Source organism: Mobula birostris, chromosome 1 (genome assembly GCF_030028105.1).
Source record: "Mobula birostris isolate sMobBir1 chromosome 1, sMobBir1.hap1, whole genome shotgun sequence".
Classification (NCBI taxonomy): domain Eukaryota; kingdom Metazoa; phylum Chordata; class Chondrichthyes; order Myliobatiformes; family Myliobatidae; genus Mobula; species Mobula birostris.
This window is the reverse complement of record NC_092370.1, coordinates 5,705,614-5,730,350: the sequence shown is the minus strand read 5'-3', so window position 1 is coordinate 5,730,350 and position 24,737 is coordinate 5,705,614. Positions and strand designations below refer to the sequence as shown.

The 24,737-nt window shown below is 44.7% G+C and overlaps 1 protein-coding gene across 2 annotated transcripts in view; it reads right to left on the bottom strand.

Annotated features, from left to right (window-relative positions):
- The window catches only part of gem (GTP binding protein overexpressed in skeletal muscle), a 47,271-nt gene extending 23,065 nt beyond the window's left edge, over positions 1-24,206 (bottom strand). The window contains exons 1-3 of one of the 2 annotated variants that reach the window (XM_072251919.1): positions 24,063-24,206; positions 22,049-22,403; positions 7,933-8,009 (exon numbers count right to left, since the gene is read on the bottom strand). In XM_072251919.1, coding sequence (XP_072108020.1) covers positions 7,933-8,009; positions 22,049-22,370 — 399 coding nt within the window. In that variant the 5' untranslated portion in view covers positions 22,371-22,403; positions 24,063-24,206. The remainder of the gene's footprint in view (positions 1-7,932; positions 8,010-22,048; positions 22,404-24,062) is intronic. The other variant, XM_072251912.1, reaches the window with a different exon arrangement.
- Positions 24,207-24,737: the final 531 nt, after the last annotated feature.

The following is a 24,737-nucleotide window of genomic DNA, read 5'->3' as shown; positions in this document are numbered from 1 at the left end:
GGCCTTTCAATATTTGATAGGTTTCAATGAGATACCCCCCCACCCCCCCCCAACGTTCTTCTAAACTCCAGTGACTACAGGCCCAAAGCAATCAAACAATCCTCATTTGTTAACATTCAACCTACATCCTTCTTCAAGGCTGCTGATTGTAAATAATTATGTAAGGTTCATGTTACAACAACACAAAATATTTCACATTATAAATACTTGTTTCACACACAGTGGGTGTGTTCTTTTGGCAAGCAGATAAAGACATAAAATTTGTGATCAACTTGGAGCCACATGGTACGTAATAGTCATAGTCATACTTTATTGATCCCGAGGGAAATCGAGTTTCGTTACAGTTGCACACAACCAAGAATAGAGTATAGATATAGCAATATAAACCCATAAATAATTAAATAATAATATGTAAATGATGCCAGGAAATAAGTCCAGGACCAGCCTATTGGCTCAGGGTGTCTGACCCTCCAAGGGAGGAGTTGTAAAGTTTGATGGTCACAGGCAGGAATGACTTCCTATGACGCTCTGTGTTGCATCTCGGTGGAATGAGTCTCTGGCTGAATGTACTCCTGTACCCACCCAGTACATTATGTAGTGGATGAGAGACATTGTCCAAGATGGCATGCAACTTGGACAGCATCCTCTTTTCAGACACCACCGTCAGAGAGTCCAGTTCCATCCCCACAACATCACTGGCCTTATGAATGAGTTTGTTGATTCTGTTGGTGTCTGCTACCCTCAGCCTGCTGCCCCAGCTCACAACAGCAAACATGATCGCACTGGCCACCACAGACTCGTAGAACATCCTCAGCATCGTCCGGCAGATGTTAAAGATGACAAATGTGGTTTGAATGATTATATTACAGTCAACAATACTACAAGTAGGATTTCCCGCTGGCCGCCATTTTATTTTGATTTCCAATTCCCATTCTGACATGGCGGCCCAAGGCCTTCTCTACTGCCGTGATGAGGTCACACTCAGGTTGGAGGAGCAACACCTCATTTTCCATCTGGGCAGCCTCCAACCTGATGGAATGAACATCGATTTCTCTAACTTCTGGTAACTCCACACCCCGCACTTTTCTCCCTTTTTACATTCCCAGTCCTGACTCCCCTCTTACCCCCTCACTTCTCCTCAACCTGCCCCAGTTCTCTCTCAGGTATCCCTCCTCCTTCCCTCTCTCCCCAGTCCACTCTCCTCTCCTTTCAGATTCCTTCTTCAGCCCTTTACCTCTTCCATCTGTCACCTCCCAGCTTCTTACTTCAGGCCCAGTCACCTCCCAGCTTGCACTCCCCCCTCCCCCCTCCCCACACCACCTTATTCTGGCTTCCTCTCCCTTACTTTCCAGTCCCGATGAAGGGTCTCAAACTGAAACCTCGATTGTTTATTCATTTCCATACATGTAGCCTGACCTACTGAGATCCTCCAGCATGTTGTGTGTGTCACTCTGGACTTCCAGCACCTGCAGAATCTCTAGCCTTACTGAATATATTAGCGGTTCACTTATGACAGGTGTTGTAGGGGCAAGGACAGATAGTGAGGGCTAATAACTAGTAAGTAGTGATGTGGATTGTGCTAGTCAGAATCAGACTCAGGTTTAATGTCCCCAGCACAGGTTGTAAAATTTGTTAACTTTACGGCAGCAGTACAATGCAATATATGATAGATATATATACAAAAAAAACTGAATTACATTAACCATGTATATATATATGTCTATTAAATAGTTAAAAATAAGTAGTGTAAAAAAACAAGTAAAAACATAGTGAGTAGTGTTCATGGGACCAATGTCCATTTAGAAATCGGACGGTAAGGGAAGAAGCTGTTCCTGAATCGCTGACTGTGTGCCTTCAGGCTCCTGTACCTCCTTCCTAATGGCAAGAGTGAGAAGAAGGCATATCCTGGGTGACAGGTGTCCTTAATAATGGATACCACCTTCTAAGGCACTGCTCCTTGAAGATGTCTTGAATACTAGAGGTTAGTACCCACAATGGAGGTGACTAATTTTACAAATTTCTGGAACTTACTTTGATCTTGTGCACGTGGAGAGCATTCTGACTGGCTACGTCACTGTCTGGTATGGGGGGTAGGGAGCTACTGCACAAGATCGAAATAAGTTGCAGAAACTTGTATAACTAGTCAGCTCCATCATAGAAGTTTGATCGTTTCAGTTGACAAACCAAATCTCCTCAAATTCCTAATGAAATACATACAGCCGATGCCTTGTCTTTATAGCTGTATCAATACGTTGTGTCCAGGTTAGATCCTCAGAGATCTTGACACCCAGGAATTTGAAATTGCTCAATCTCTCCACTTCTGGTCCCTCAATGAGGAATGGTTCACGTTTCCTCATCTTACCCTTCCTGAAGTCTACAATCAGCTCTTTGGTCTTACTGATGTTGAGTGCCAGGTAGTTGCTGCGACACCACTCAACCAGCTGGTATATCTCACTCCTGTACGCCCTCTCATCTACATCTGATATTCTGCCAGCAATGGTTGTATTGTCAGCAAATTTATAGATGGTATTTGAGCTATGCCTCACCACACAGTCATGGGAATAGAGAGCGTATGGCAGTAGGCTAAGCACACACCCCTGAGGTGCACCAGTGTAGATTGTCAGTGAGGTGGAGATGTTGTTTCCAATCTGCACAGATGGTGGTCTTCCAGTTAGGAAGTTGAGGATCCAGCTGCAGAGGGAGGTACAGACACCTAGGTTCTCACAAACAAGGGAAAATCTGCAGATGCTGGAATCATACACAAAATGCTGGAGGAACTCAGCAGGCCAGGCAGCATCTATGGAAAAGAGTACAGTCAACATTTTGGGCTGAGACCTTTCATCAGGACTGGAAGAAAAGATGACGAGTCAGAGTAAGAAAGTGGGGGGAGGTGAAGAAGAACCACAAGGTGACAGGTGAAACCGGGAGAGGGGGAGAGGTGAAATAAAGAGCTGTGGAGTTGATTGTTGAAAGAATTACAGGCCTGGAGAAGGGGGAATCAGACAGAAGAGGACAGAAGGCCATGGAAGAAAGAAAAGGGGGAGGAGCACCAGAGGGACGTGATGGACAGAAAAGGAAATAGGCTGAAAGAGGGAAATGGGGATGGGGAATGGTGAAGGGGGGGACGGGCAGCATTACCAGAACTTCAAGAAATCAACATTCGTGCTATCAGGTTGGAGGCTACCCAGACGGAATACAAGGTGCTGTTCCTCCACCCTGAGTGTGGCCTCATCGCAACAGTAGAGGAGGCCATGGACTGACGTGTTGGAATGGGAAGTGGAATTAAACTGGGTGGCCACCGGGAGATCCCACTTTTTCTGGCAGACGGAGCGTAGGTGCTCAGTAAAGATTCTCCCAATTTGTGTTTGGTCTCCCTGATATAATATGATTGAGTTCAGTTTCAAGTGATCATAATATGATTGAGTTCAGTTTCAAATTTGAAAAGGAGAAGCTGATATCAGGTGTATCGATATTTCAGTGGAACAGGGGAAATTACAGCGGTATGAGAGAGGAACTGGCCCAAGTCGATTGGAAAAGTAAGCTAAATGGAGGGACGGCAGAGCAGAATTGGATGAAATTCCTACAAGAAATAAGGAAAATGCAGGAAAAATATATTCCAAGAAAAAAGAAAATCATGAATGGAAAAATGGCACAAACGTGGCTAACGAGAGAGGTTAAGGCAAAAATAAAAGCAAAAGAAACGGCGTACAAGGAAGCAAAAATTAGTGGGAAAAATGAGGACTGGAAGACCTTTAAAAACTTACAGAAGGAAACTAAGAAAGTCATTAGGAAGGGAAAGATGAATTACGAAAGGAAGTTGGCGATTAACATAAAAAAGGATACCAAGAGTTTTTTTAAATATATGAAGAGTAAAAGAGTGACAAGGGTAGATACGGGACCGATTGAAAATGATGCTGGAGTAATTATAATGGATAACAAAGAGATGGCGGAGGAACTAAATGAGTATTTTGCATCAGTCTTCACAGTGGAAGACATGAGCAATATACCTGATAGCCAGAGGTATCAGGGAATAGAATTAGATACAGTCAAGATTACTAGAGAGAAAGTGCTTGGGAAGCTAAGTGGACTAAGAATAGGTAAGTCTCCCGGCCCGGATGAGGTGCACCCAAGGGTTCTGAAGGAGGTGGCTTTGGAGATTGTGGAGGCATTGGAAATGATCTTCCAGGAATCAATAGACTCTGGCATGGTTCCGGAGGACTGGAAGGTCGCAAGTGTAGTTCCACTATTTAAGAAAGGAAGGAGCCAGCAAAAAGAAAATTACAGACCTATTAGTCTGACATCGGTGGTTGGAAAGATATTGGAGTCAATCCTCAAGGACGAGTTTATGAAATACCTCGAGGTGCATGACAAGATAGGCCGAAGCCAGCATGGTTTCATGAAGGGAAGATCCTGCCTCACCAACCTATTGGAATTTTTTGAGGTAATCGCGAATAAGATTGACAAGGGAGAGGCTGTGGATGTTGTGTATTTGGATTTTCAAAAGGCCTTCGATAAGGTGCTGCATATGAGGCTGCTTAATAAGATAAGAGCCCATGGAATTATAGGAAAGATATTGGAGTGGGTGGAGCATTGGCTGATAGGCAGAAAGTAAAGGATGGGAATAAAGGGATCCTATTCTGATTGGTTGCCGGTTACTACTGGTGTTCCGCAGGGGTCGGTGTTGGGGCCGCTTCTTTTTACAATGTATATTGATGATTTAGATTATGGATTAAATGGTTTTGTGGCCAAGTTTGTGGATGACACCAAGATAGGTGGAGGAGCAGGAAGTGTTGAAGAAATGGAAAGGTTGCAGAGAGACTTAGTCAGTTTAGGAGAGTGGGCAAAGAAATGGCAGATGAGATACAACGTTGACAAATGTACCGTTGTACATTTCGGAAGAAGAAATAATCGGGCAGATTATTACTTAGATGGGGAGAAAATTCAAAAATCGGAAGTGCAAAGGGACTTGGGGGTCCTCGTGCAGGATACCCTAAAGGTTAACCACCAAGTTGGATTGGCGGTAAGGAAAGCGAATGCTACGTTGGCATTCATTTCAAGAGGAGTAGTGTCTAAGAGTAAGGAGGTGTTGATGAGGCTCTATGGAGCATTAGTGAGACCTCATTTGGAATACAGTGTACAGTTTTGGGCCCCCTCTCTTAGAAAGGATATACTGATGTTGGAGAGAGTTCGGAGAAGATTTACGAGGATGATTCCTGGAATGCAGGGGCTAACATATGAGGAGCGTCTGTCGGCTCTTGGATTGTATTCATTAGAGTATAGAAGAATGAGAGGGGATCTCATAGAAACGTTTCGAATGTTAAAAGGGTTGGACAGAGTAGATGTAGAAAGGTTGTTTCCCTTGGTGGGTGAGTCCAGGACAAGAGGCCATAGTCTTAGAATTAGAGGGTACCCAGTTAGAACAGAGATGAGGAGAATTTTTTTTTAGCCAGAGGGTCGTGGATTTGTGGAATTCGTTGCCACATACAGCTGTGGAGGTCTGATCATTGAGGGTGTTTAAGGAGGAGATTGACAGGTATCTAATTAGTCAGGGTATCAAGGGATATGGGGAAAAAGCCAGAAATTGGAACTAGGTGGGTGAATAGTTTAGCTCATGGGGGAGCTGCGGAGTAGACTCGATGGGCTGAATGGCCTACTTCTGCTCCTTTGTCTTGTGATCTTGTGATATAAAGGAGGCCACACTGGGAACACTGGATACAGTATATCACTAACAGACTCACAGGTGAAGTGTCGCCTCACCTGGGAGGACTGTCTGGGGCCCTGAATGGGAATGAGGGAGGAGGTGTAGGGGCAGGTGTAGCACTTGTTCCGTTTGCAAGGATAAGCGCCAGGAGGGAGATCAGTGGGGAGGGATGGACAAGCGAGTCACATACGGAGCGATCCCTGAGGAAAGTGGAGGGGAAGGAGATGTGCTTGGTGGCAGGATCGTCTCTATCGTCTCTAGCGCACAGAAGATCATCGGGACACAGCTCCCAGTCCTGGAGGACACCTACAGCTGTCGCTGCCTAAGGAAAGCTACAAGCATCTGTAAGGACAATACACACCCATGCATTCATCTGTTTGAACTTCTTCCATCTGGCAGACGTTATAAGATTTTCGATGCCCGCACTTCCAGACTGAAAAATAGCTTTTTCCCCAGAGCTATAATTGCTCTGAACCAATCGATCAAGCATCATCCATAAATTTGTTATATTGCTACTTTAATACTGATTTAATGGCTTTCCTGCATCTGAGTTGTGCTTTTGTACTGCTGGACATCGCTCGTACTGGCTGGTTACTTGATTTATTTATTGTTTATTTATTTTATTTGTTGTTTTATAGCATTGAGTACGAGAGTTGCAAACTCATTTTCGCTGTATTGGTGCATGACAACTGTACTATGCAGTGACAATAAAGATATTTCATTTCATTTCACAGGAGACGGCAAAAATTCCAGAGCATTATTTGCTGGATGTGGAGGCTGGTGGGGTGTGGGTGAGGACAAGAGGAACCCTATCCCTGGTGGGGTGGCAGAAGGATGGGGTGCGGGCAGGCGTGCGTGAAATGGAAGAGATGTGGTTGAGGGCAGCGTTGATGGTGGAGGAAGGAAAGCCCCTTTCTTTGAAGGAGGAGGACACCTCTTTAGTTCTGGAATGAAAAACCTTATCCTGGGAGCAGATGCAGCAGAGATGGGGGAGTTGAGAGAAGGGATTGGCAATTTTACAAGTAACAGGGAGGTAAGAGGTCTAATCCAAGTAGCTGTGAGAGTCAGTGAGTTTATAATAGACATCAGTAGATAAGCTGTCTCCAGAGAGATTGAGAAACAAAGGGATGGACCAGGTAAATAGGGACTAGACATCCATAGTGAAAATAAGATGATCAGGGCCAGGGAACATGAAATCATTGAAAAGGACAAGAGCGTGTGAAGTGCCACGGATGTAGGTAGGAAGGACTGAACCAGGGAGGGTGAACCAAGGTTCTGTAGCTTTCCGATCAGGACTGTGGGAATGATGGCGTTAAAAGCTGAGCTGTAGTCAATGAACAGCATCCTGACATAGGTATTTGCATTGCGCAGGTGATCCAAGGCCGAGTGGAGAGCCATTGAGTTCACTTTTGCTGTTGACCTATAGTGGCGATAGGCAAATTGCAGTGGGTCCAGGTCCTTCCTGAGACAGGAGTTGATTCTCGCCAAGACCAACCTCTCAAAGCATTTCATCACCATAGATGTGAGTGCGGCTGAACGATAGTCGTTGAGGCAACTCAAGCTGCTCTTCTTGGGCACTGGTACAATTGTTGTCCTTTTGAAGTAAGTGGGAACTTCCAACAGCGGCAGCAAGAGATTGAAAACATGATATCAAGGAACTGTAGGCAGGAGTAGAGACATGGAATGGAGCAGTGACAACACCCAAGTTTCAGGGACTTCACCGATATTATAGTGTGCTCCCGTTGTATGAGAAAAGCAGCTCTGTGCATCATTATTGTATTTTGTAATAAGGATCTAGTCTGCTTCCTAAGTAAATCTTCCTATAGCCACCATTCTATTATCAAAATATATTTTTAAAGATAATCTCATCAACTGCGTTTGTAAAAGTTCTACCAAATTCATGCTCAGGTAGATCAGCTTTGACTGGTCTCCTGGTGTGCATCAGTTTATCACAAACCGTCCGTAGTTCAAATATCAACTCTGTATGGACTCTCCGTTTACCATTACAATTGTGGATACCAATATCGTGGGTTGGTTTCTGTACTGTATCATTTCCTGACTATAAAGGTTGGAGGCAGACCTCACAAACAGGAAGAAAACACCCATCAATTCAAACACAAGCTCCATATGATCTCTCAGCTTGCTCGTACACAGGCATCTTTATTGAGGAAATCCATAAATACATCCTGAATGGCTTATGCATGCAGAGTGATAGGAGATAACTGTACTACCTTGTTTTCCCATGTGTCCATTACAATAAGCGTAGTGCCCTCACCGTCAACGGTTATCGTTCGCTCATAGGTGTCTTCTACAAAGAATGAGAAAATAGACACTTATAAATCGATACAAACACAAGAGATTCTGCAGATGCTGCAAATCCAAAGCAACACACACAAAATGCTGGAGGAACTGCTGATCTCCTGGGATTTTCATGCATGACAGTCTCTAGTCTACAGGGAATGGTGTGAAAAACAAAAAACATCCAGTGAGCAACAGTTCTGTGAATACTGACAGGCATCCGTTAGTCTCGTGAGACCATGGATTTGAGCCTTGGGAGGTTTCCAGGGCGCAGGCCTGGGCAAGGTTGTATGGAAGACCAGCAGTTGCCCATGCTGCAAGTCTCCCCTCTCCACGACACCGATGTTGTCCAAGGGAAGGGCATTAGGACCCATACAGCATGGCACCAGTGTGGTCGCAGAGCAATGTGTGGTTAAGTGCCTTGCTCAAGGACACAACACGCTGCCTCAGCTGAGGCTCGAACTCACGACCTTCAGATCAGTAGACCGACGCTTAACCACTTGGCCACGTGCCAACACACGTTTATTCTGTGAATAAAAACGCCTTGTTAATGAGAGGTCAGAGGAGAATGGCCAGACTGGTTCAAGCTGACAGGAAGGTGACAGTAACTCAGATGTTACAACAGTGGTCTGCAGAAAAACATCTCTGAACACACAACACACAGAACCTTGAAGTGGATGGGCTACAGCAGGGTTTCCAATAAAGAGACCAGAGTACAGGTTATGGAACAGCACAGTACAGGCCGTTTGGGTCACAAATGTTGTGCTGACCTTTTAACCTACCTTAAAATCAATCTAATCCTTTCATTCTGCATAGTCTCCATTTTTCTATTATCCACGTGCCAATTTAAGAGAAGTTCCTTAAGGTTGTTATAGCCGGGGGTGGTAGTGGGGATAAGTTCCCACTACATATAAATGCTCCCAATGGCGTGCGCCTCAAATAGCAACTGACAACCAAGTCCAGCTCCTGGCCTTCACGTGTGGCTTAGCTACTCAGCCGAGCAGAACCGTTGTACTGACAGGAGAAGGTGCAAAAACAGGTCACTGGCACCTTAAAACCAGTCACTTTGGGCAGCTGTGGTGGGTAACTCATCTTGGAGAAGGAAAACCTCCACTGCCCTCCATCTATGCCCACTCAAGGAGAAAGCTTCCAGAGTAAACCCTGAGGAAAAATCCGGAGCTGGACTTTCTAAGGCCGCCCAATGTTGAATTCAACGCTGACCGGCAACCCCTGCAGCCAAACTGTGTCGGTCTCTGTCGTTCCTTTCGGTTCATCAGATGGGTTCATAGAGGGGACCCTCCTATGTGGGCAACAGTTTGCTCTCCATATCGTACTGCCCTGGCTTGCATATCTGGACAGCCAGTACACAACATCCACAGGCGACCCTGACCAACGCAGGCCTCCAATCTAAGAGTTTCTTATGTGTCTGCTTCCACTTCCACCCATAGCAGGGTGGTCCATGCGCTCACTGTTCTCTGTGTAACTTTCCTCCAATCACCTTAAAATTATATTGACAAGACATAGGAGCTGAAGTCGGCCAGTCAGCCCACTGAGACTTCTCCACCATTCAACCATCATATTATTATGAGGAGAATTGTCCTGATCTATCCCCACCCCTGTCAGAGTGTCCCACACACCCACCACTCTCTGCATAAAGCACCTACCTCTGACATCCCCCTTATACCTTCCTCCAATCTTCAAATCTGTTGCCTACTCTGAGTTGTCTGTCTGTTGACTCGACTTACGGCTTTAGCAGAGTGTTGATCTGCTGAGACACAAAGCCACAACACTCCAAAACAATGAGCATATTAATTGCCAGCCGGCTGGGGTACGTGGACAATACTTGCGAGTGTACCTATTCAGCAGCAAGCTCCAAGACATTAGTGATTAAAGCTTCGCTCTATTTGTCACATATATATCAAAACAGACAGTGAAACACGTTGTTTGCGTCAAACCAAATCAGTGAGGATTGTGCTGGGCAGGTCTGCCGTGCTTCCAGTGGCAGCATAGCACGCCCAACACTTACTAACGCTAACCTGTATGCCCTTGAAAACTGGGAGGAAACCCGAGTACCCAGAGGAAACCCACACCTACCCAGCACATCAGGGGGGAGGTACGGGAGCCTTGAAGCCACACACTCAAAACTGTTTCCCCTCCGCCATCAGATTTCTGAATGGACAATGAACCCACTAGCAGTACCTCACTAGTTTTGTTCTCTTTTTGCACTACTTTTTATATATATTTCTTATTGTAACTTATGGTATATTTCCTATATTGCACTGTACGTCTGCCACAAAACAAAGAGCTTTACAGCCATATGTTAATGCTAATAAATTTGATCAGAGGGAGAAGGTACAAACCCCTAACAGGCAGGGGTGGGTATCAGACCCCGATTCGTGATGGCTGGTGCTGGAGAGCGATGCGTTTACTCCAGGGCTACCGTGACATTGTTGACTCATCCACTTTCGCAAACAGCATCCAGAGCATCCTCAAGTAACCTGCCCCCGGGTTCGCCCATACTTCAGAGGTGAGAAGACCTTGCACCATCTCCTGTGTGTTGGGAGCCACCTACTGGTGACGGGCAAACTCTAATCTCCATCTTCACCGTCCCAGCACAGTCCACGCCCGAGGAAAGGAGTGAAATCAGAACCTCAGATCGAGCTCCAAACTCACGGAACCCAGGCAACAGTGTCCCATAAGACACAGGAGCAGAATTGGGCCATTTGGCCCATCGAGTCTACTCTGCCATTCCATCATGACTGATTTACTACCCCATTTTCCTGCCTTCAGAATCTGAATCAGGTTTAACATTACCGGCACATGTCACAGAATTTGTTGTTTTGTGGCACCACTACATTACAATACATAGTAATTTTTAAAATATATAAATTAGAATAACAAATATAGAAACATAGAAACATAGAAAATAGGTGCAGGAGTAGGCCATTCGGCCCTTCAAGCCTGCACCACCATTCAGTATGATCATGGCTGATCATCCAACTCAGAACCCTGTACCTGCCTTCCCTCCATACCCCCTGACCCCCATAGCCAGAAGGGCCATATCTAACTCCCTCTTAAATATAGCCAGTGAACTGGCCTCAACTGTTTCCTGTGGCAGAGAATTCCACAGATTCACCACCCTCTGTGTGAAGAAGTTTTTCCTAATCTCAGTCCTAAAAGGCTTCCCCTTTACCCTCAAACTGTGACCCCTCGTTCTGGACTTCCCCAACATCGGGAACAATCTTCCTGCATCTAGTCTGTCCAATCCCTTTAGAATTTTATACGTTTCAATCAGATCCCCCCTCAATCTTCTAAATTCCAGAGAGTATAAGCCTAGTTCATCCAGTCTTTCATCATATGAAACTCCTGCCATATAAAAAATTAAATTAGGTAGTGTACATAAGAGCGCAAACACATATTCTTCGACACCCTTACTAATCAAGAATCTCTGCTTTAAACCTCATCTCTGTTCTAAATGGATGCCCCTCTATTCTGAGGCTGTGCCCTCTGGTCCTAGACTCCCCCACTGTAGGAAACATCCTCTCCACGTCTAGGACTTTCAATATTCAATAGGTTTCAATGAGATCCCCCCCCCCCATTCTTCTAAACTCCAGTGGGTTCCCTGCAGTTCTGAACATTTCTGTTACATGAACAATTTTAGCAGGCAGTCGAGGTTCACAAGGAAAGGCATCAACAACTCTTCCAAACCCTCAAATCCACTGACAGGGCAAGTCGTTTCCTAGGCCTACAGGAAGTGGTGGATACAGCCATGTCGATCACAGGCAAAGACCTCCCCACCAACGAGCATGTCTACAAGGAGCACTGCCACGAGAAAGCTGCATCCATCATCACGGAGACCATACAGGCCACGCTATCTGGAAGGAGGTACAGGAGCCTTAGGTGCAACACCACCAGGGTCAGGAACAGTTATTACCTTCCAACCATCAGGCTCCTCAGCTGGCGTGGATAACTTCAGTCACCACAGTACTGAAATGAGGCCACAAACTATGTACTCACTTCTGAGGGCTTTACAACTCCTGTTCTCAGTATTATTTATGCATTTATTTGTATTTACAAAGTTTGTCTTCTTTCACACACTGGTTGTTTATCTTTATGTGTAGTTTTTCATTGATTGCATTGTATTTCTTAGTTCTACTGTGAATGCCTGCAAGAAAATGAATCTCAGGGCAGTACTCAGTGATATATACGTACTTTGATAATAAATTTACTTTGAACTTTGAACGTTAGGCACTTGTTTCACTCAAGCAGCTCTGATGTTCAAAACATATTGTTTGCCTGCTCAACACCTTTCACCCTTGACCTCTCGTTCTAACCTCACCTAACTTCAGTGGAAAAAGGCTGCTTGCATTTATCCTGTCTATACCTTTCATAATTCTGTATACCTCTATCAAATCTCCTCTCCTTCTCCTTTGCTCCAGGGAATAAAGTCCTAACCTATTCAACCTTTCCCAATAACTCAGGTCATCAAATCCTGGCAACATCCTTGTAAATTTTCTCTGCACTCTTTCAACCTTATTTACATCTTTCCTGTAGGTAGGTGACCAGACTGCACACAATACTCCAAATTATGCCTCACTATCATCTTATACAATTTTAGCATACGATCCCAACTCCTGTTCTCAATACTTTGATTTATGGAGACCAATGAGCCAACAGCTCTCTCTCTGTGGCCTTACCAACATTACCAAAGAGCCTGTGTGCCACCTTACCAAACAAGCATATACAATACCAGCAGCTGGCAGAGCAGTGCCAGGGACAAGGGTGGAGGGCACCATGCCAGCCTACAGAGGTGGGGTTTAGAGGTTTTGCTCTCTGCTCACTCTGCAGAGTATGCTCTCCTTGGCATAACGGGGGCTACAAAGAAAAAGCCACCAAGACCATCACAAAGGCTGCTGAGTGAGCCTTCAGGAAGCTATGGATGAAGAGCTGTGACCCACGGACCAGTGCTGGGTATTTCTGATCAGCCCTGGCTGGGTCACCTCGGCGAGAGTGTCTGACGTTGAAAGACCAGAAACACCCAATGACCCCAGGTTACATCACTGATGACGCGTCCCAGCACATCCTCGGATGAATCTCAACATCCTAACAGTCACACTGAAAATGCAACGAAAATGAAAAATGCTAGAAGCACTCAGCAGCCCAGGCAGTATCTGTGAGGGAGGGATAATTAATGTTTCGGGTCTGGGAGTTGAGTTCCAGGGTATAAAGTCCTAACAAGAATATAGATGTCTTTGTTTAAGAAATAGATACTGATTGAGAATTTCCTGTTCTGCTCTGAAGGGTGACATATAATCTACAAAGACATAGAGAGCCTTTGTTTAATGACTTATTCGAGAAATGACAGATCGAGCAGTAGCCTGCACTAAAATGTCAGCCTATGCTTGGAGCACAATCTTTGATGCACAGTGCGAATACAGTCTCCGGAGATGGAGAGTTCTTTGGCATGTGCAGTGGAAATTTATTTTGGAACCCATTATCTTTCTTGTCTATTCCTGCCAAGACATTCAGTGGTAGCTCGGATTACTTAACTCTGTAAGAATGAGCTCAATAAAAAAATGTTAATGCTCAGGGCAGCCTTGCCGAGAACACAGCTTTCATTTCAAGTGTGGCTCTTTGAAGAGCACCTGTGTCTCTTCAAGGGTTAAGGATCAACCTTATTCACCATGTACATTTACACATATACAGAATAAACACGTGCTGCGCTGTCTGGGTGCGATATGTGGTGTACTGTCAGGATGGCAGTGATATACAGGCCTCCCAACGGTAGCTGGGATGTGGACCACAGAATACAATAGGAAAGACAAAATGTGTATCAAAAGGACAATGTTATGACAGTCATGGGAGATTTCAACATGTAGGTCGATTGGGAAAATCAGGCTGGAAATGGATCTCAAGAGAGAGAGTTTGTTGAATGCCCACAAGATAACTTTTTAGAGCACTTTGTCATTGAGCCTACTGGTGAATCAGCTATACTGGATTGGGCGTTATGTAATGAACCGGGGGCGATTAGGGAGCTTAAGGTAAAAGAACACTTAGGAGGCAGTGATCACAATATGATTGAGTTCATCTTGAAATTAGATAGGGAGAAAGTCTGACGTAGCAGGATTTTAGTGGAGTAAAGGAAATTACAGTGGTATGAGAGAGGAGTTGACCAAAGTAAATTGGAATGAGATACCGGCAGGGATGTCAGTAGAACAGCAATGGTGTGAGATCCTAGGAGAAATGAGGAAGGTGCAAGCGAGATGTATTCCAAAAACAAAGGAATGCTCGTGGCAAAATAGAACAACTGTGGCTGACAAGGGAAGTCAAAGCTAATGTAAAAGCAAAAGAAAGGTCATACAACAAAGCAAAAATTAGTGGGAAGATAGAGGATTGGGAAATTTTTAAAGCCTACAGAGAGCAACTAAAAAAAGCATTAGAAGGGAAAAGATGAAATATGAAAGCAAGCTAGCGAACAATGTCAAACTGGACAGTAAAAACTTTCTCAAGTATGTAAAAAATAAAAGAGAGATGAGAGTGGATAGAGGACCGCTAGAAAATGAGACCGGAGAAATAATAACGGAGACCAGGGAGATGGCAGATGAACTAAGTGAGTATTTTGCACCAGTCTTCACTGTGGAAGACACTAGCAGTGTGCCAGATGTTGTAGTGTGTGAGGGAAGAGAAGTGAATGCAGTTGCTATTACAAGGGAGAAGGAGCTCAAAAAGCTGAAAGAACTAAAGGTACATGAGTCACCCGGATGAGAGGAACTGCACCCTAGGGTTCTGAAAGAGGTAGCATTAGAGATTGTGGCGGCGTTAGAAATGATCTTTCAAAAATCATTGGACTCTGGCATGGCGCCAGAGGACTAGAAAATTGCAAATGTCACTCCGCTCTTCAAGAAAGGAGGAAGGAAATTATAGACAAGTTAGCCTGATCTCAGTCTTTGGGAAAATGTTGGAGTCAATTGTTAAGGATGAGGTTGTGGAGTACTTGGTGAGGCAGGACAAGATAGGACAAAGTCAGTACGGCTTCTTAAGGGAAAATCCTGCCTGACGAACCTGTTGGAATTCTTTGAGGAGATTACAAGTAGGATAGATAAAGGAGATTCACTGGATATTGTGTATTTGAACTTTCAGAAGGCCCTTGAGAAGGTGCCACACATGAGGCTGCTTACCAAGTTAAGAGCCCGTGATATTACAGGAAAGTTACTAGCATGGTTAGAGCATTGGCAGATTGGAAGGAGGCAGCGAGTGGGAATAAAAGGATCCTCTTCTGGTTGGCTGCCAGTGACTAGTGGTGTTCCGCAGGGGCTGGTATTGGGGCCATTTCTTTTTATAGTGTATTTCAGTGATTCAAATGATGGAACAGATGGCTTTGTTACCAAGTTTGCAGATAATACGAAGATTGGCAAATGAAATGCAATGTTGGAAAATTCATACTTATGCACTTTGGTAGAAGAAATAAATGTGCAGACTATTTTCGAAATGGGAAGAAAATCCAAAAATCTGAGATGGAAAGGAACTTGGAGTCCTTGTGCAGAACAGTCTCGAGGTTAACTTCCAGGTTGAGTCAGTGGTGAGGAAGGCAAATGCCATGTTAGCATTCATTTCAAGAGGTCTAGAATACAAGAGCAGGGATGTGATGCTGAGGCTTTATAAGGCACTGGTGGGGCCTCACCTTGAGTATTGTGAACAGTTTTGGGTTCCTCATCTTAGAAAAGATGTGCTGGTATTAGAGAGGGTTCAGGTGAGGTTCTGGGAATGAAAGGGTTATCATATGAGGAACATTTGATAGCTCTGGGCCTGTAGTTGCTGGAATTTAGAAGTATTTAGAAGAGATGTGGAAAGGATGGTTCCTATGGTGAGGGAGTCTGGGACAAGGAAGCACAGTTTCAGGATAGAGAGGCAATTAGAGGTGCGGAGAAATTTCTTTAGCTGAAGGGTGGTAAATTTGTGGAATTTATTACCATGTGCAGTCGTGGAGGCCAGGTTGTTGGGTGTATTTAAGGCAGAGCCTGATAGGTTCTTGATTGGACATGGCATCAAAGGTAACGGGGAGAAGGCTGAGGAGGGGAAAAAAGGATCAGCCATGATTGAATGGTGGAGCAGACTCGATGGGCCAAATGGCCTAATTCTGCTCCTATGTCTTATGGTCTTATGGACATGCACCGTAAGAACAAGTTTACTGTCATTCAGCCACACACATGTATCCAGTTGAATGAAATATCGTTCCTCTGATGGCAAGGTGTGAAACGTAATACATACTGTCACACAAAGTACACAGAGTTATGATCCAGCACATAGAGTCACAAAATAATATCAGCACAGTCTCTGAGCAACATGGCCTGAAGGTTGACAGGTTGACATAAAGTGCGAGGTGTACGTTTAAGAGACAACAATATTCAACAATTATAGAAAAAAATTATATAAAAAGTAAAGCTAGAAGCACGGTTGCGGAATAAACGTGATTCTCTTCAAAGGTTGGCTACCTGGCATCAGTGGTCACATAACCAGGTTTTGTGATATGAACCAGCTGCTCGTATGACCATTCACCACGTGTTCCCCTGGCTTCACATGATCCAGATCAGGGTGATAAGCAAATGCTAAACCTTGCCCAAGGCTGACCTGCAAGCCAGTGGAGGGTAGGAGCACCTTACACGTCCTTTGGTAGGGACGTATTTCTACCCAGTGGAGATCAGTGAAATCAGTAGCTACATAGTTAAAATTGGAACTGTTGATGTCAACAAGAATCAGCTATCAAACTCATTGAATTCACACTCGGAAGATTGTGTTCAGTTCTGGTCACCTCATTGTACGAAGGGTGTGGAAGCTTTAGAGAGGATGCAGAGGAGATTCATGAAGATGCTGTCTAGATAAGACAGCATGTCTTATGGGTATAGGTTATGCGAGCTAGGGTTTTTCTCTTTGGAATATAGGAGGATGAGACGTCACTTGGGAGAGATTTACAAGATGAAAAGAGACATAGATGAAGACTTTTTGCCAGAACAGAAATGGCCAATACAAGGGGCATAATTTTAAGTGGGTGGCGGGGTGGAGATATGTCTCTACCAAAGGGAGTGTAAGGTGCTCTTTTCTTCCACCGGCCTGCAGATCACCTTTGGGCAAGGTGTAGAACCTGCTGAGCCCCCGGATCAGGGTCACGTGAAGCCATGGGAGCAGGTGGTGGATGGTCGTATGAGCAGCCGGTACACATCACAATTCCCGGTTATGTGACCACTCATGTCAGGCAGACAGTCTCTGAAGAGAATTGATAATGGATGGGGTCACCCATCTTGTAAAGACACTGCCCAGAAGAAGGCTCTTCTGTAGAAAAATTTGCCAAAACAATCATGGTTAAGGAAAGATCATGATAGCCCACATCATACGACATGGCACATGATGAAGGAATGAATGAATGAATGAATAATTTTAAGGTGATTGGAGGAAAGTACAGGGGGTATGTCAGAGGTACGGTTTTTACACTTAGTGTGTAAACAAAATAACAACTGTTTCGTCCTCTCCATAAATGTTCCCTGACCTGTTGAGTTCCTACAGCAGCTTGTGTGTGTTAGAACTGTCTGTTATAAGATATAGCAGCAGAATGAGGCTATTTGGCCCATTGCATCTCTTCCACCATTTCATCACACTGATCCATTTTCCCTCTCTGCCCCAATCTCCTGCCTTCTTCCCAAATCCCTTCATGCCCTGACCAATCAAGAATCTATCAACCTCTGCCTTAAATAAGCATAAAGTCGTAGTCTCCACAGCTGCCCGTGGCCAAGAATTCCACAGATTCACCACTCTCCGGCTAAAAAACAAATTGCTCCTCATCTCCGTTCCAAAAGGACGCTGCTCTATTCTGAGGATCCTCTGGTCTTAAACTCTCCCACCATAGGAAGCATCCTCTCCACTTCTACTCTATCAAGTCCTTTCACCATTGAACAGGTTTCAGTTAGGTCACCCCTCATTCTTCTGAAATCCACTGAGTACAGGCTCAGAGCCAAATGTTTTTTTTATGACAAGCCGTTCAATCCTGGAATCGTTTTCCTGAACCTCCTTTGAACCCTCTCCAGTTTCAGCACATCCTTTCTATGATAAGGGGCCCAAAGCTGCTCACAACACTCCCAGTGAGACCTCACCAGTGCTTTATAAAACATCAACATTACATCCTTGCTTTTATATTCTAGTCCTCTCGAAATGAATGCTAACATTGCATTTGCCTTCCTCACCACAGACTCAACCTGCAGATTAACCTTTAAGGAATCCTACATAAGGACTCCCAAGTCCCTTCGCGTCTTACATTTTATTTTCTCTCCATTTAGAAAATAGTCAACCCTTTCATTTCTTCTTTCAAAGTGCATTGTTTTCCCGTTCTCATAACCTGTCTAAATCCTTCTGTAGCCTCTCTACTTCCTCAAAATTGCCTGCCCTCCACCTATCTTCCTATCATCTGCAACAATACAGTCATCCAAATCATTGACATTTAACGTAGAAAGAATCGGTCCCGACACAGAGCCCTGTGGAACACCACTAGTCACCGGCAACCAACCAGAAAGGGCTCCCTTTGTTCCCACTCTTTGCCTCCTGCCATCAGCCATTGTTTAATCCATGCTGGAGTGTTAACTTTCAGTGCTGCATGCACCCCGTCTTCTTCAAGTCCGACAACTCCCCATCTCCCAACATTTTTATTCAATATCTGCTGTTTTACTACTAAAGTTGTTAAGCTCATTTTTAGAGTCATGGAACATTAAAGCAGAGAAACACAAGCCCCTTGGCCCATCCAGTCCGTGCTGAGCTGTTAATCTGTCTATCCCATCAACCTGCACCCAAGCCACATCCCTCCCTAGCCTCCCATCCATGTACCTAGCCACATTTCTTTTAAATGTTGAAAACGACTCCACAATTAACCACTTCCACTAGCAGCTCATTCCACACTCTCACCACCCTCTGAGTAAAGTTCCCCTTCAACATTTAACCTTTCACCCTTAACCCTTAACTTCAAGTTCTAGTCTCACCCAACTTTAGTGGAAAAACCCTGCTTCCATTTACCCTTTCTATACCCCTCATGATTTCTCCATCTGCCGTTCACTAACCATAAGCATGACCTCACCATCCACCTCACTATGGTCGAGGCACAAGAGATTCTGCAGATACTGAAATCCAGAGTAACACACACAAAATGCTGGAGGAACTCAGCAGGACAGGCAGCATCTATGGATGGAAAGGAACAGTTGATGTTTGCAGTCCTGATGAGGCACTTTGTCCTGAAATATTTATTGTCCATTCCCCTCCAGAGATGCTGCCTGAGCGGCTGAGCTCCTCCAGCATTTTGTGTGTGTTGCTCTATCTTGTTACTGTCTGCCTGCACTGCACTTTCTCTGTAGCTGTTACACTTCATTCTGCATCGTTATTGTTTTCCCTTGTACTACCTCCTCCAGCAGAGGCTGAGGGGAGATCTGCTCCAGGTTTATAAGATTTTGAGAGGCATAGGCAGACAGTAGACAGGGAAGAAATCTTAGAATTGTCTCAATTTCTTACCAATGATCATTGCATATATTGGCAGGTAGAGGCTTTGACTTGCTGACACACGTGGTAAAGGAAAGGAAAATTAATTTTCATTCTAGGATGCTTCCGGATTAGAGGGTGCGTGCTATCACATGAGGTAGGACAAAGCTGGGTTGTTTTCTCTGGGGCAGTGGAGACTAAGCGGAGGTCTGATAAGAGGTTTACAAGATTATGAGAGGCACAGATAGCTGACGGACAGGATCTTTTTCTAAGAGTTGAAGTGTCTACTACCAGAGGGCATGCATTTAAGGTGAGAGGGAGTCATTTTAAAGGAGATGTGAGGGGCAATTTTCGCTCCCACAGACAGTGATGGGTGCCTGGAATGCACTGCCTGGAGTGGTGATATCATATAAATATTATTGCAAAGAAAGCACGACAGCACCTCTACTTCCCCAGGAGTCTGTGGAGATTCAGCGTGTCATCAAAAACCTTGGCAAACTTCTATAGGTGCTGGTGGAAGGTGTACTGACTGGCTACATTACGGCCTGGTACGGGAAGACCAATGTCCTTGAGTGGAAAATCCTGCAAGAAGTAGTGGATTCAGCCCAGTATATCATGGGTAAAACCCTCCCAACCATTGAGCACATCTACATTGAAGCAGAAAAGCAGCATCCATCATCAAATATCCTCACCACCCAGGCCATGCTCTTCTTCTCGCTGCTGCCATCAGGTAGAAGGTACAAGTGCCCCAGGACTCACACCACCAGGTTCAAGAGCAGTTATTACCCCTCAACCATCAGGCTCTTGAACAGAAGGGGACAAGGGGATAACTACACTCATTCTACTTCCAGTGTTCCCACAACCAATGGTCTCACTTTAAGGACTCTTTTATTTTGTTATTTCATGCTCGTTATTTATGGCTATTTATTTATATTTGCATTTGCACAGTTTTTTTGTCCATTAATCCTGGTTACAGTCACAGCTCCATAGATTTACTAGGTATGTCCACAGGAAAAGAATTCTAGGGTTGTATATGGCGACATGTATATAGTCTGATAATAAATTTTACTTTGAAGTATTTTTGGTAGAGGCAGAAACATTAGAGACGTTTAGATGGACCATGAATGTGAAGAAAACGGAAGGAAATGGACATTTGTAAATAGAAGGGGTTAGTTGGCCACTGGTTCAGCACAACATTGTGGACCAAAGAGCCTGTTCCTGTGCTGTACTGTTGTACTTGGACTAAAAAAAGTGTTTTCTTGCATGACTATATTTTTTTTTTCCCCTTTCTTGATTGTATCCAGGTATGATTTGAATGACAATTAAACTTGATTTGATTTGATGTTCAATGTGCTCACTCAGTGCATTGTTGTAATGAATCGATCTGTAGGGATAGGATGCAAGACAAGATTTTCACTGTACCTCTGTACACGTAGCAATAATAAATCCAATCTATCATCCATGAAGCCTCTCAGCAGCCTCACCTCCATCCACCTTGTTTTACCAGCAGCAGGTGAGAACTGGTATCTGGTCTACAGGGAACTTCAGGAAGGGGAAGTCAGGAGAACACACACCAGTCCTTGTCGAGGGGGCAGTGTGAGATGGGTGGGCAGCCTCAAATACCTGGGCATCAACATCTCAGACCATCTATCTTGGGCCCAACATAAAGATGCAGTTACAAAGACAGTAATTGCACACTACTGGCTATACTTCATTGGGAGTTTGAGGGGATTTGGGATGTCATCAAAACTCTAGCACATTTCCACAGATGTACCTGAGAGGTATTCTAACTGTCTGGTATGGAGGGGGCACTGCACAGGATCAGAAAAATTTGCAGAAAATTGTAAACTCAGCTCGCACCATCATGGGCACTAGCCTCCCCTGCAGTGAGGGACACCTTCAAATCTCAATGCCTCAAGGTGGCATCCATCATTACGGACCCCCATCACCCAGGACCATTGTTCCCTTCAGGGAGAAGGTGCAGGAGCCAGAAGACACAAACTCCATGACTCAGGAACAGCTTCTTCCCCTCCGCATCAGATTGATGAATGGACAATGAACCCATGAACACTACCTCACTATTCTTCTTTCCCACTATTTAGTTTTTGTGTATTGCAATGTGCTGCTGCCACAAAACAACACATTTCCGAACACAGGACACCGATAACAAACCTGAGTCTGATTCTGAACCAAAGGCCTGATGTAGGCTCTGAGTAGTTGGGAGGCAAATTGGACGACGCAGTAGCATAGAGGTAATCACAATGCATTACAGTATCAGTGACAGGTTCAAATCCCACCGCTGCCTGTAAGGAGTTTATACGTTCTCCCGTGTGGGTTTCCTTCTACCATCCAAAGACCGATTGGTTAGGTTCATTGGCCATTGGAAGTTGTCCCGTGATTAGGCTTGGGTTAAACCTGGGGTTGCTGGGCGGCACTGTTCGAAGGGCCGGAAGGGTCTGTACCCCACCTTATCTCAATAAATAAATAAACTTGCAAGAAAAGTTCCTATAATCAGAGGAATTAAAACGTTAATTTCCTTACCCCCTGACGTGTCGCAGTTCTCCAGATTAGGCTGCAACCCCGCAAATATGCTGGTCAATGTGGACTTGCCGACTCCCGCTTCGCCGATGAGGACCACTCTGTACAGACTGTTGCTGGAATCGATGGAGAGGGCGGAGTCCGAAGAGACGGAGGACCAGCTCCCCCCGTAAGGTTCACTCGGACTGAGGCAGGACCTGGAGCGCACCATGTACGCGCTCTCTCTCCACAGCGGCCGGCCGTCCGCAGGAATACTCCAGCGCTGGTGGGCGGGCGCAGGCCTCAGGGGCAGGCTACCGCGCCGTCTGGCGTGGTTCAGTGTCATGATTTCCCAACCCTGCGAACAAATGGAATCCCCCTGTTAAATGGTTCAAAGTAAATTTATTATCAAACTGTGTATATGTCACCATACACAAACCTGAAATTCATTTTCCTGCAAGCATCTACAATAAAACAAAGATATACGATAGAATTTACGAAAAGCTATATGTAGGATTTTTTCTCTTTGGAGAGAAGGAGGATGAGAGGTGACTTGATAGAGGTGTACAAGATGATAGACAGAGTGGACAGGCGGGGACTTTTTCCCAGGTTGGAAATGGTTAACACGAGGGAGCATCATTTTAAAGTGATTGGAGGAATGTTTAGGGGGGTGTCAGAGGTAAGCTCTTTACACGGAGAGTGGTGGGTGTGTGGAACACCCTGCCAGGGGTGGTGGTAGAGGACATTTCAGAAACACTTAGATAGGCATATGGATGTTATGTAGGAAGGAAGGGTTAGATTGATCTTAAAGTAGGTCAGATGGTAGGCACAAGATGGTGGGCCGAAGGGCTTTTATGTTCTATGTTCTAAAGATTGGCAAACAACCAAGGTGCAAAAGAAAACAAGTTGAGCAAATAAATACCACACAACACGAGTTGTATAGTTCTGAAAGTGAGTGTTAGAACGGCGCAGCTGGCGGTGTAGATTGGAGCGGACAAGTCAGAAACGGCTCGGATAACCGAAACCTGGCTCATCAGTAACAAACAGAACACAGATGGAACTGTTTTCCGATCTGCGTCACCAAGAAGAACATTCTCAGCCGCTGCAAGTTTTACCAAACTCTTTCAACTATTTCGTTAAATGTTTTAGTGAAGCAATTCGGGGGGTCCGAAAGGCTCTTGGCAAATGCGCCCTCGAATAAAACATTTGAGGATGGAACTGTAAGAAGCTCTTTCCTCGCTTTGCAAACCAACCGACTCCTTCACAATAATAATATTGTAAAAGCACAAACTCATCTGTAATTTTTGTGCCTTGTCTATTAAGATTCAGGTTGTTGAATGTCATTTCCAGTACACAAGTGTAAAGGAGAACAAAATAATTGTTACTCCATATTCGATGCAGCACAAAACAAAACGCGTACACAATAAGATAAAGAAAACAATGATAAAACACAATAAATATATAAGATCGCTTATATACATAGATTGAATGTATGCCTATACCGCACAGGAATGTTTGTACATAAGGTGACTGCGACAGAAACTGAAATGCTGGGGGCGGGGTTCAAAGTAAATTTACTAACGATACATATATGCTACCATATACTACCTTAAGATTAATTTTTTTGCGAGCATTTATAGGAAAATACGATTTATAGAATTTATACGCTGAAAAACAACCTGTTAAACGATAAACACAAGAGATTCTACAGACGCTGGAAATCCAGAACAACACACACAAAATGCTGGAGGAACTCAGCAGATCGGGCAGCGTCTATGGAGAGGAATAAACGGTCGATGTTTGGCGCTGAAACTCCTGATGATGCTTATATATTTCCATGGATGCTACCTGGCCTGCTGGGTTCCTCCAGTATTTTGTGTGTGTTACTCTGGATTTCCAGCATCTGCAGAATCTCTAGTGTAAACGATATTTGTGATTATTTTACGGCGCGAAGTGGTTTCACAATTCCCGCTGCTTAAATCCCACGATGTTTTCTACTCAGTGCGCCGAGGAACCGTTTGTCGCTGAAGGATCTTACCCCGCCACCTTCTCCCGTGCACTCCGGCGTTCTGGTTTATTTCGATCTGAGGCTGCCTGGGTTTTCTGATTTATGCCTAATCCTCAATGGGATTGCTGTCGCTCCGGTTCTAATTCGCTCTGATCTCTCCCCTGCTTTATATTAAGCAGATCTGACCAGAACAGAGCTTTTCCGTGATGTCACTGAACTAAAAACTCCCCTGACAGCTTCGATCACAAATCTCCTCTGTACTCCCCCTCCTCCTCCCCCTCCGCTATTCCACTCCAACGTCCGAAATTAAACTCGGGAAAGTTTAAAGTTTCTGTCACTGTACAGGGCAGTAAGGCTGGTCAACACCTGCACCCACTCACCCAGCTCTGCGCACCCCCAACCACCACTACTCCATCACTTCCCGTCAGTCTCCCTATGTACAGGCATCACTTTATGGACATACAAGCTTTGTGTATAAGCTATCTCATGCAGTTGTGTTTACCTACTGTGTGTTTTTTATTATTGTGTTCTTTATCTTATTGTGATTTTCGTGCTGCCACGGGTCCGGAGTACCACTTGTTTCATTCTCCTTTGCGGTTGTGTACAGGAAATGACATTAAATAATCTTGAATAACGGTGCAAGTGGCTCGTGAACTATCCTCGACGAAACATATATAGACCATTACAGCACAGCAAGGCCCTTCG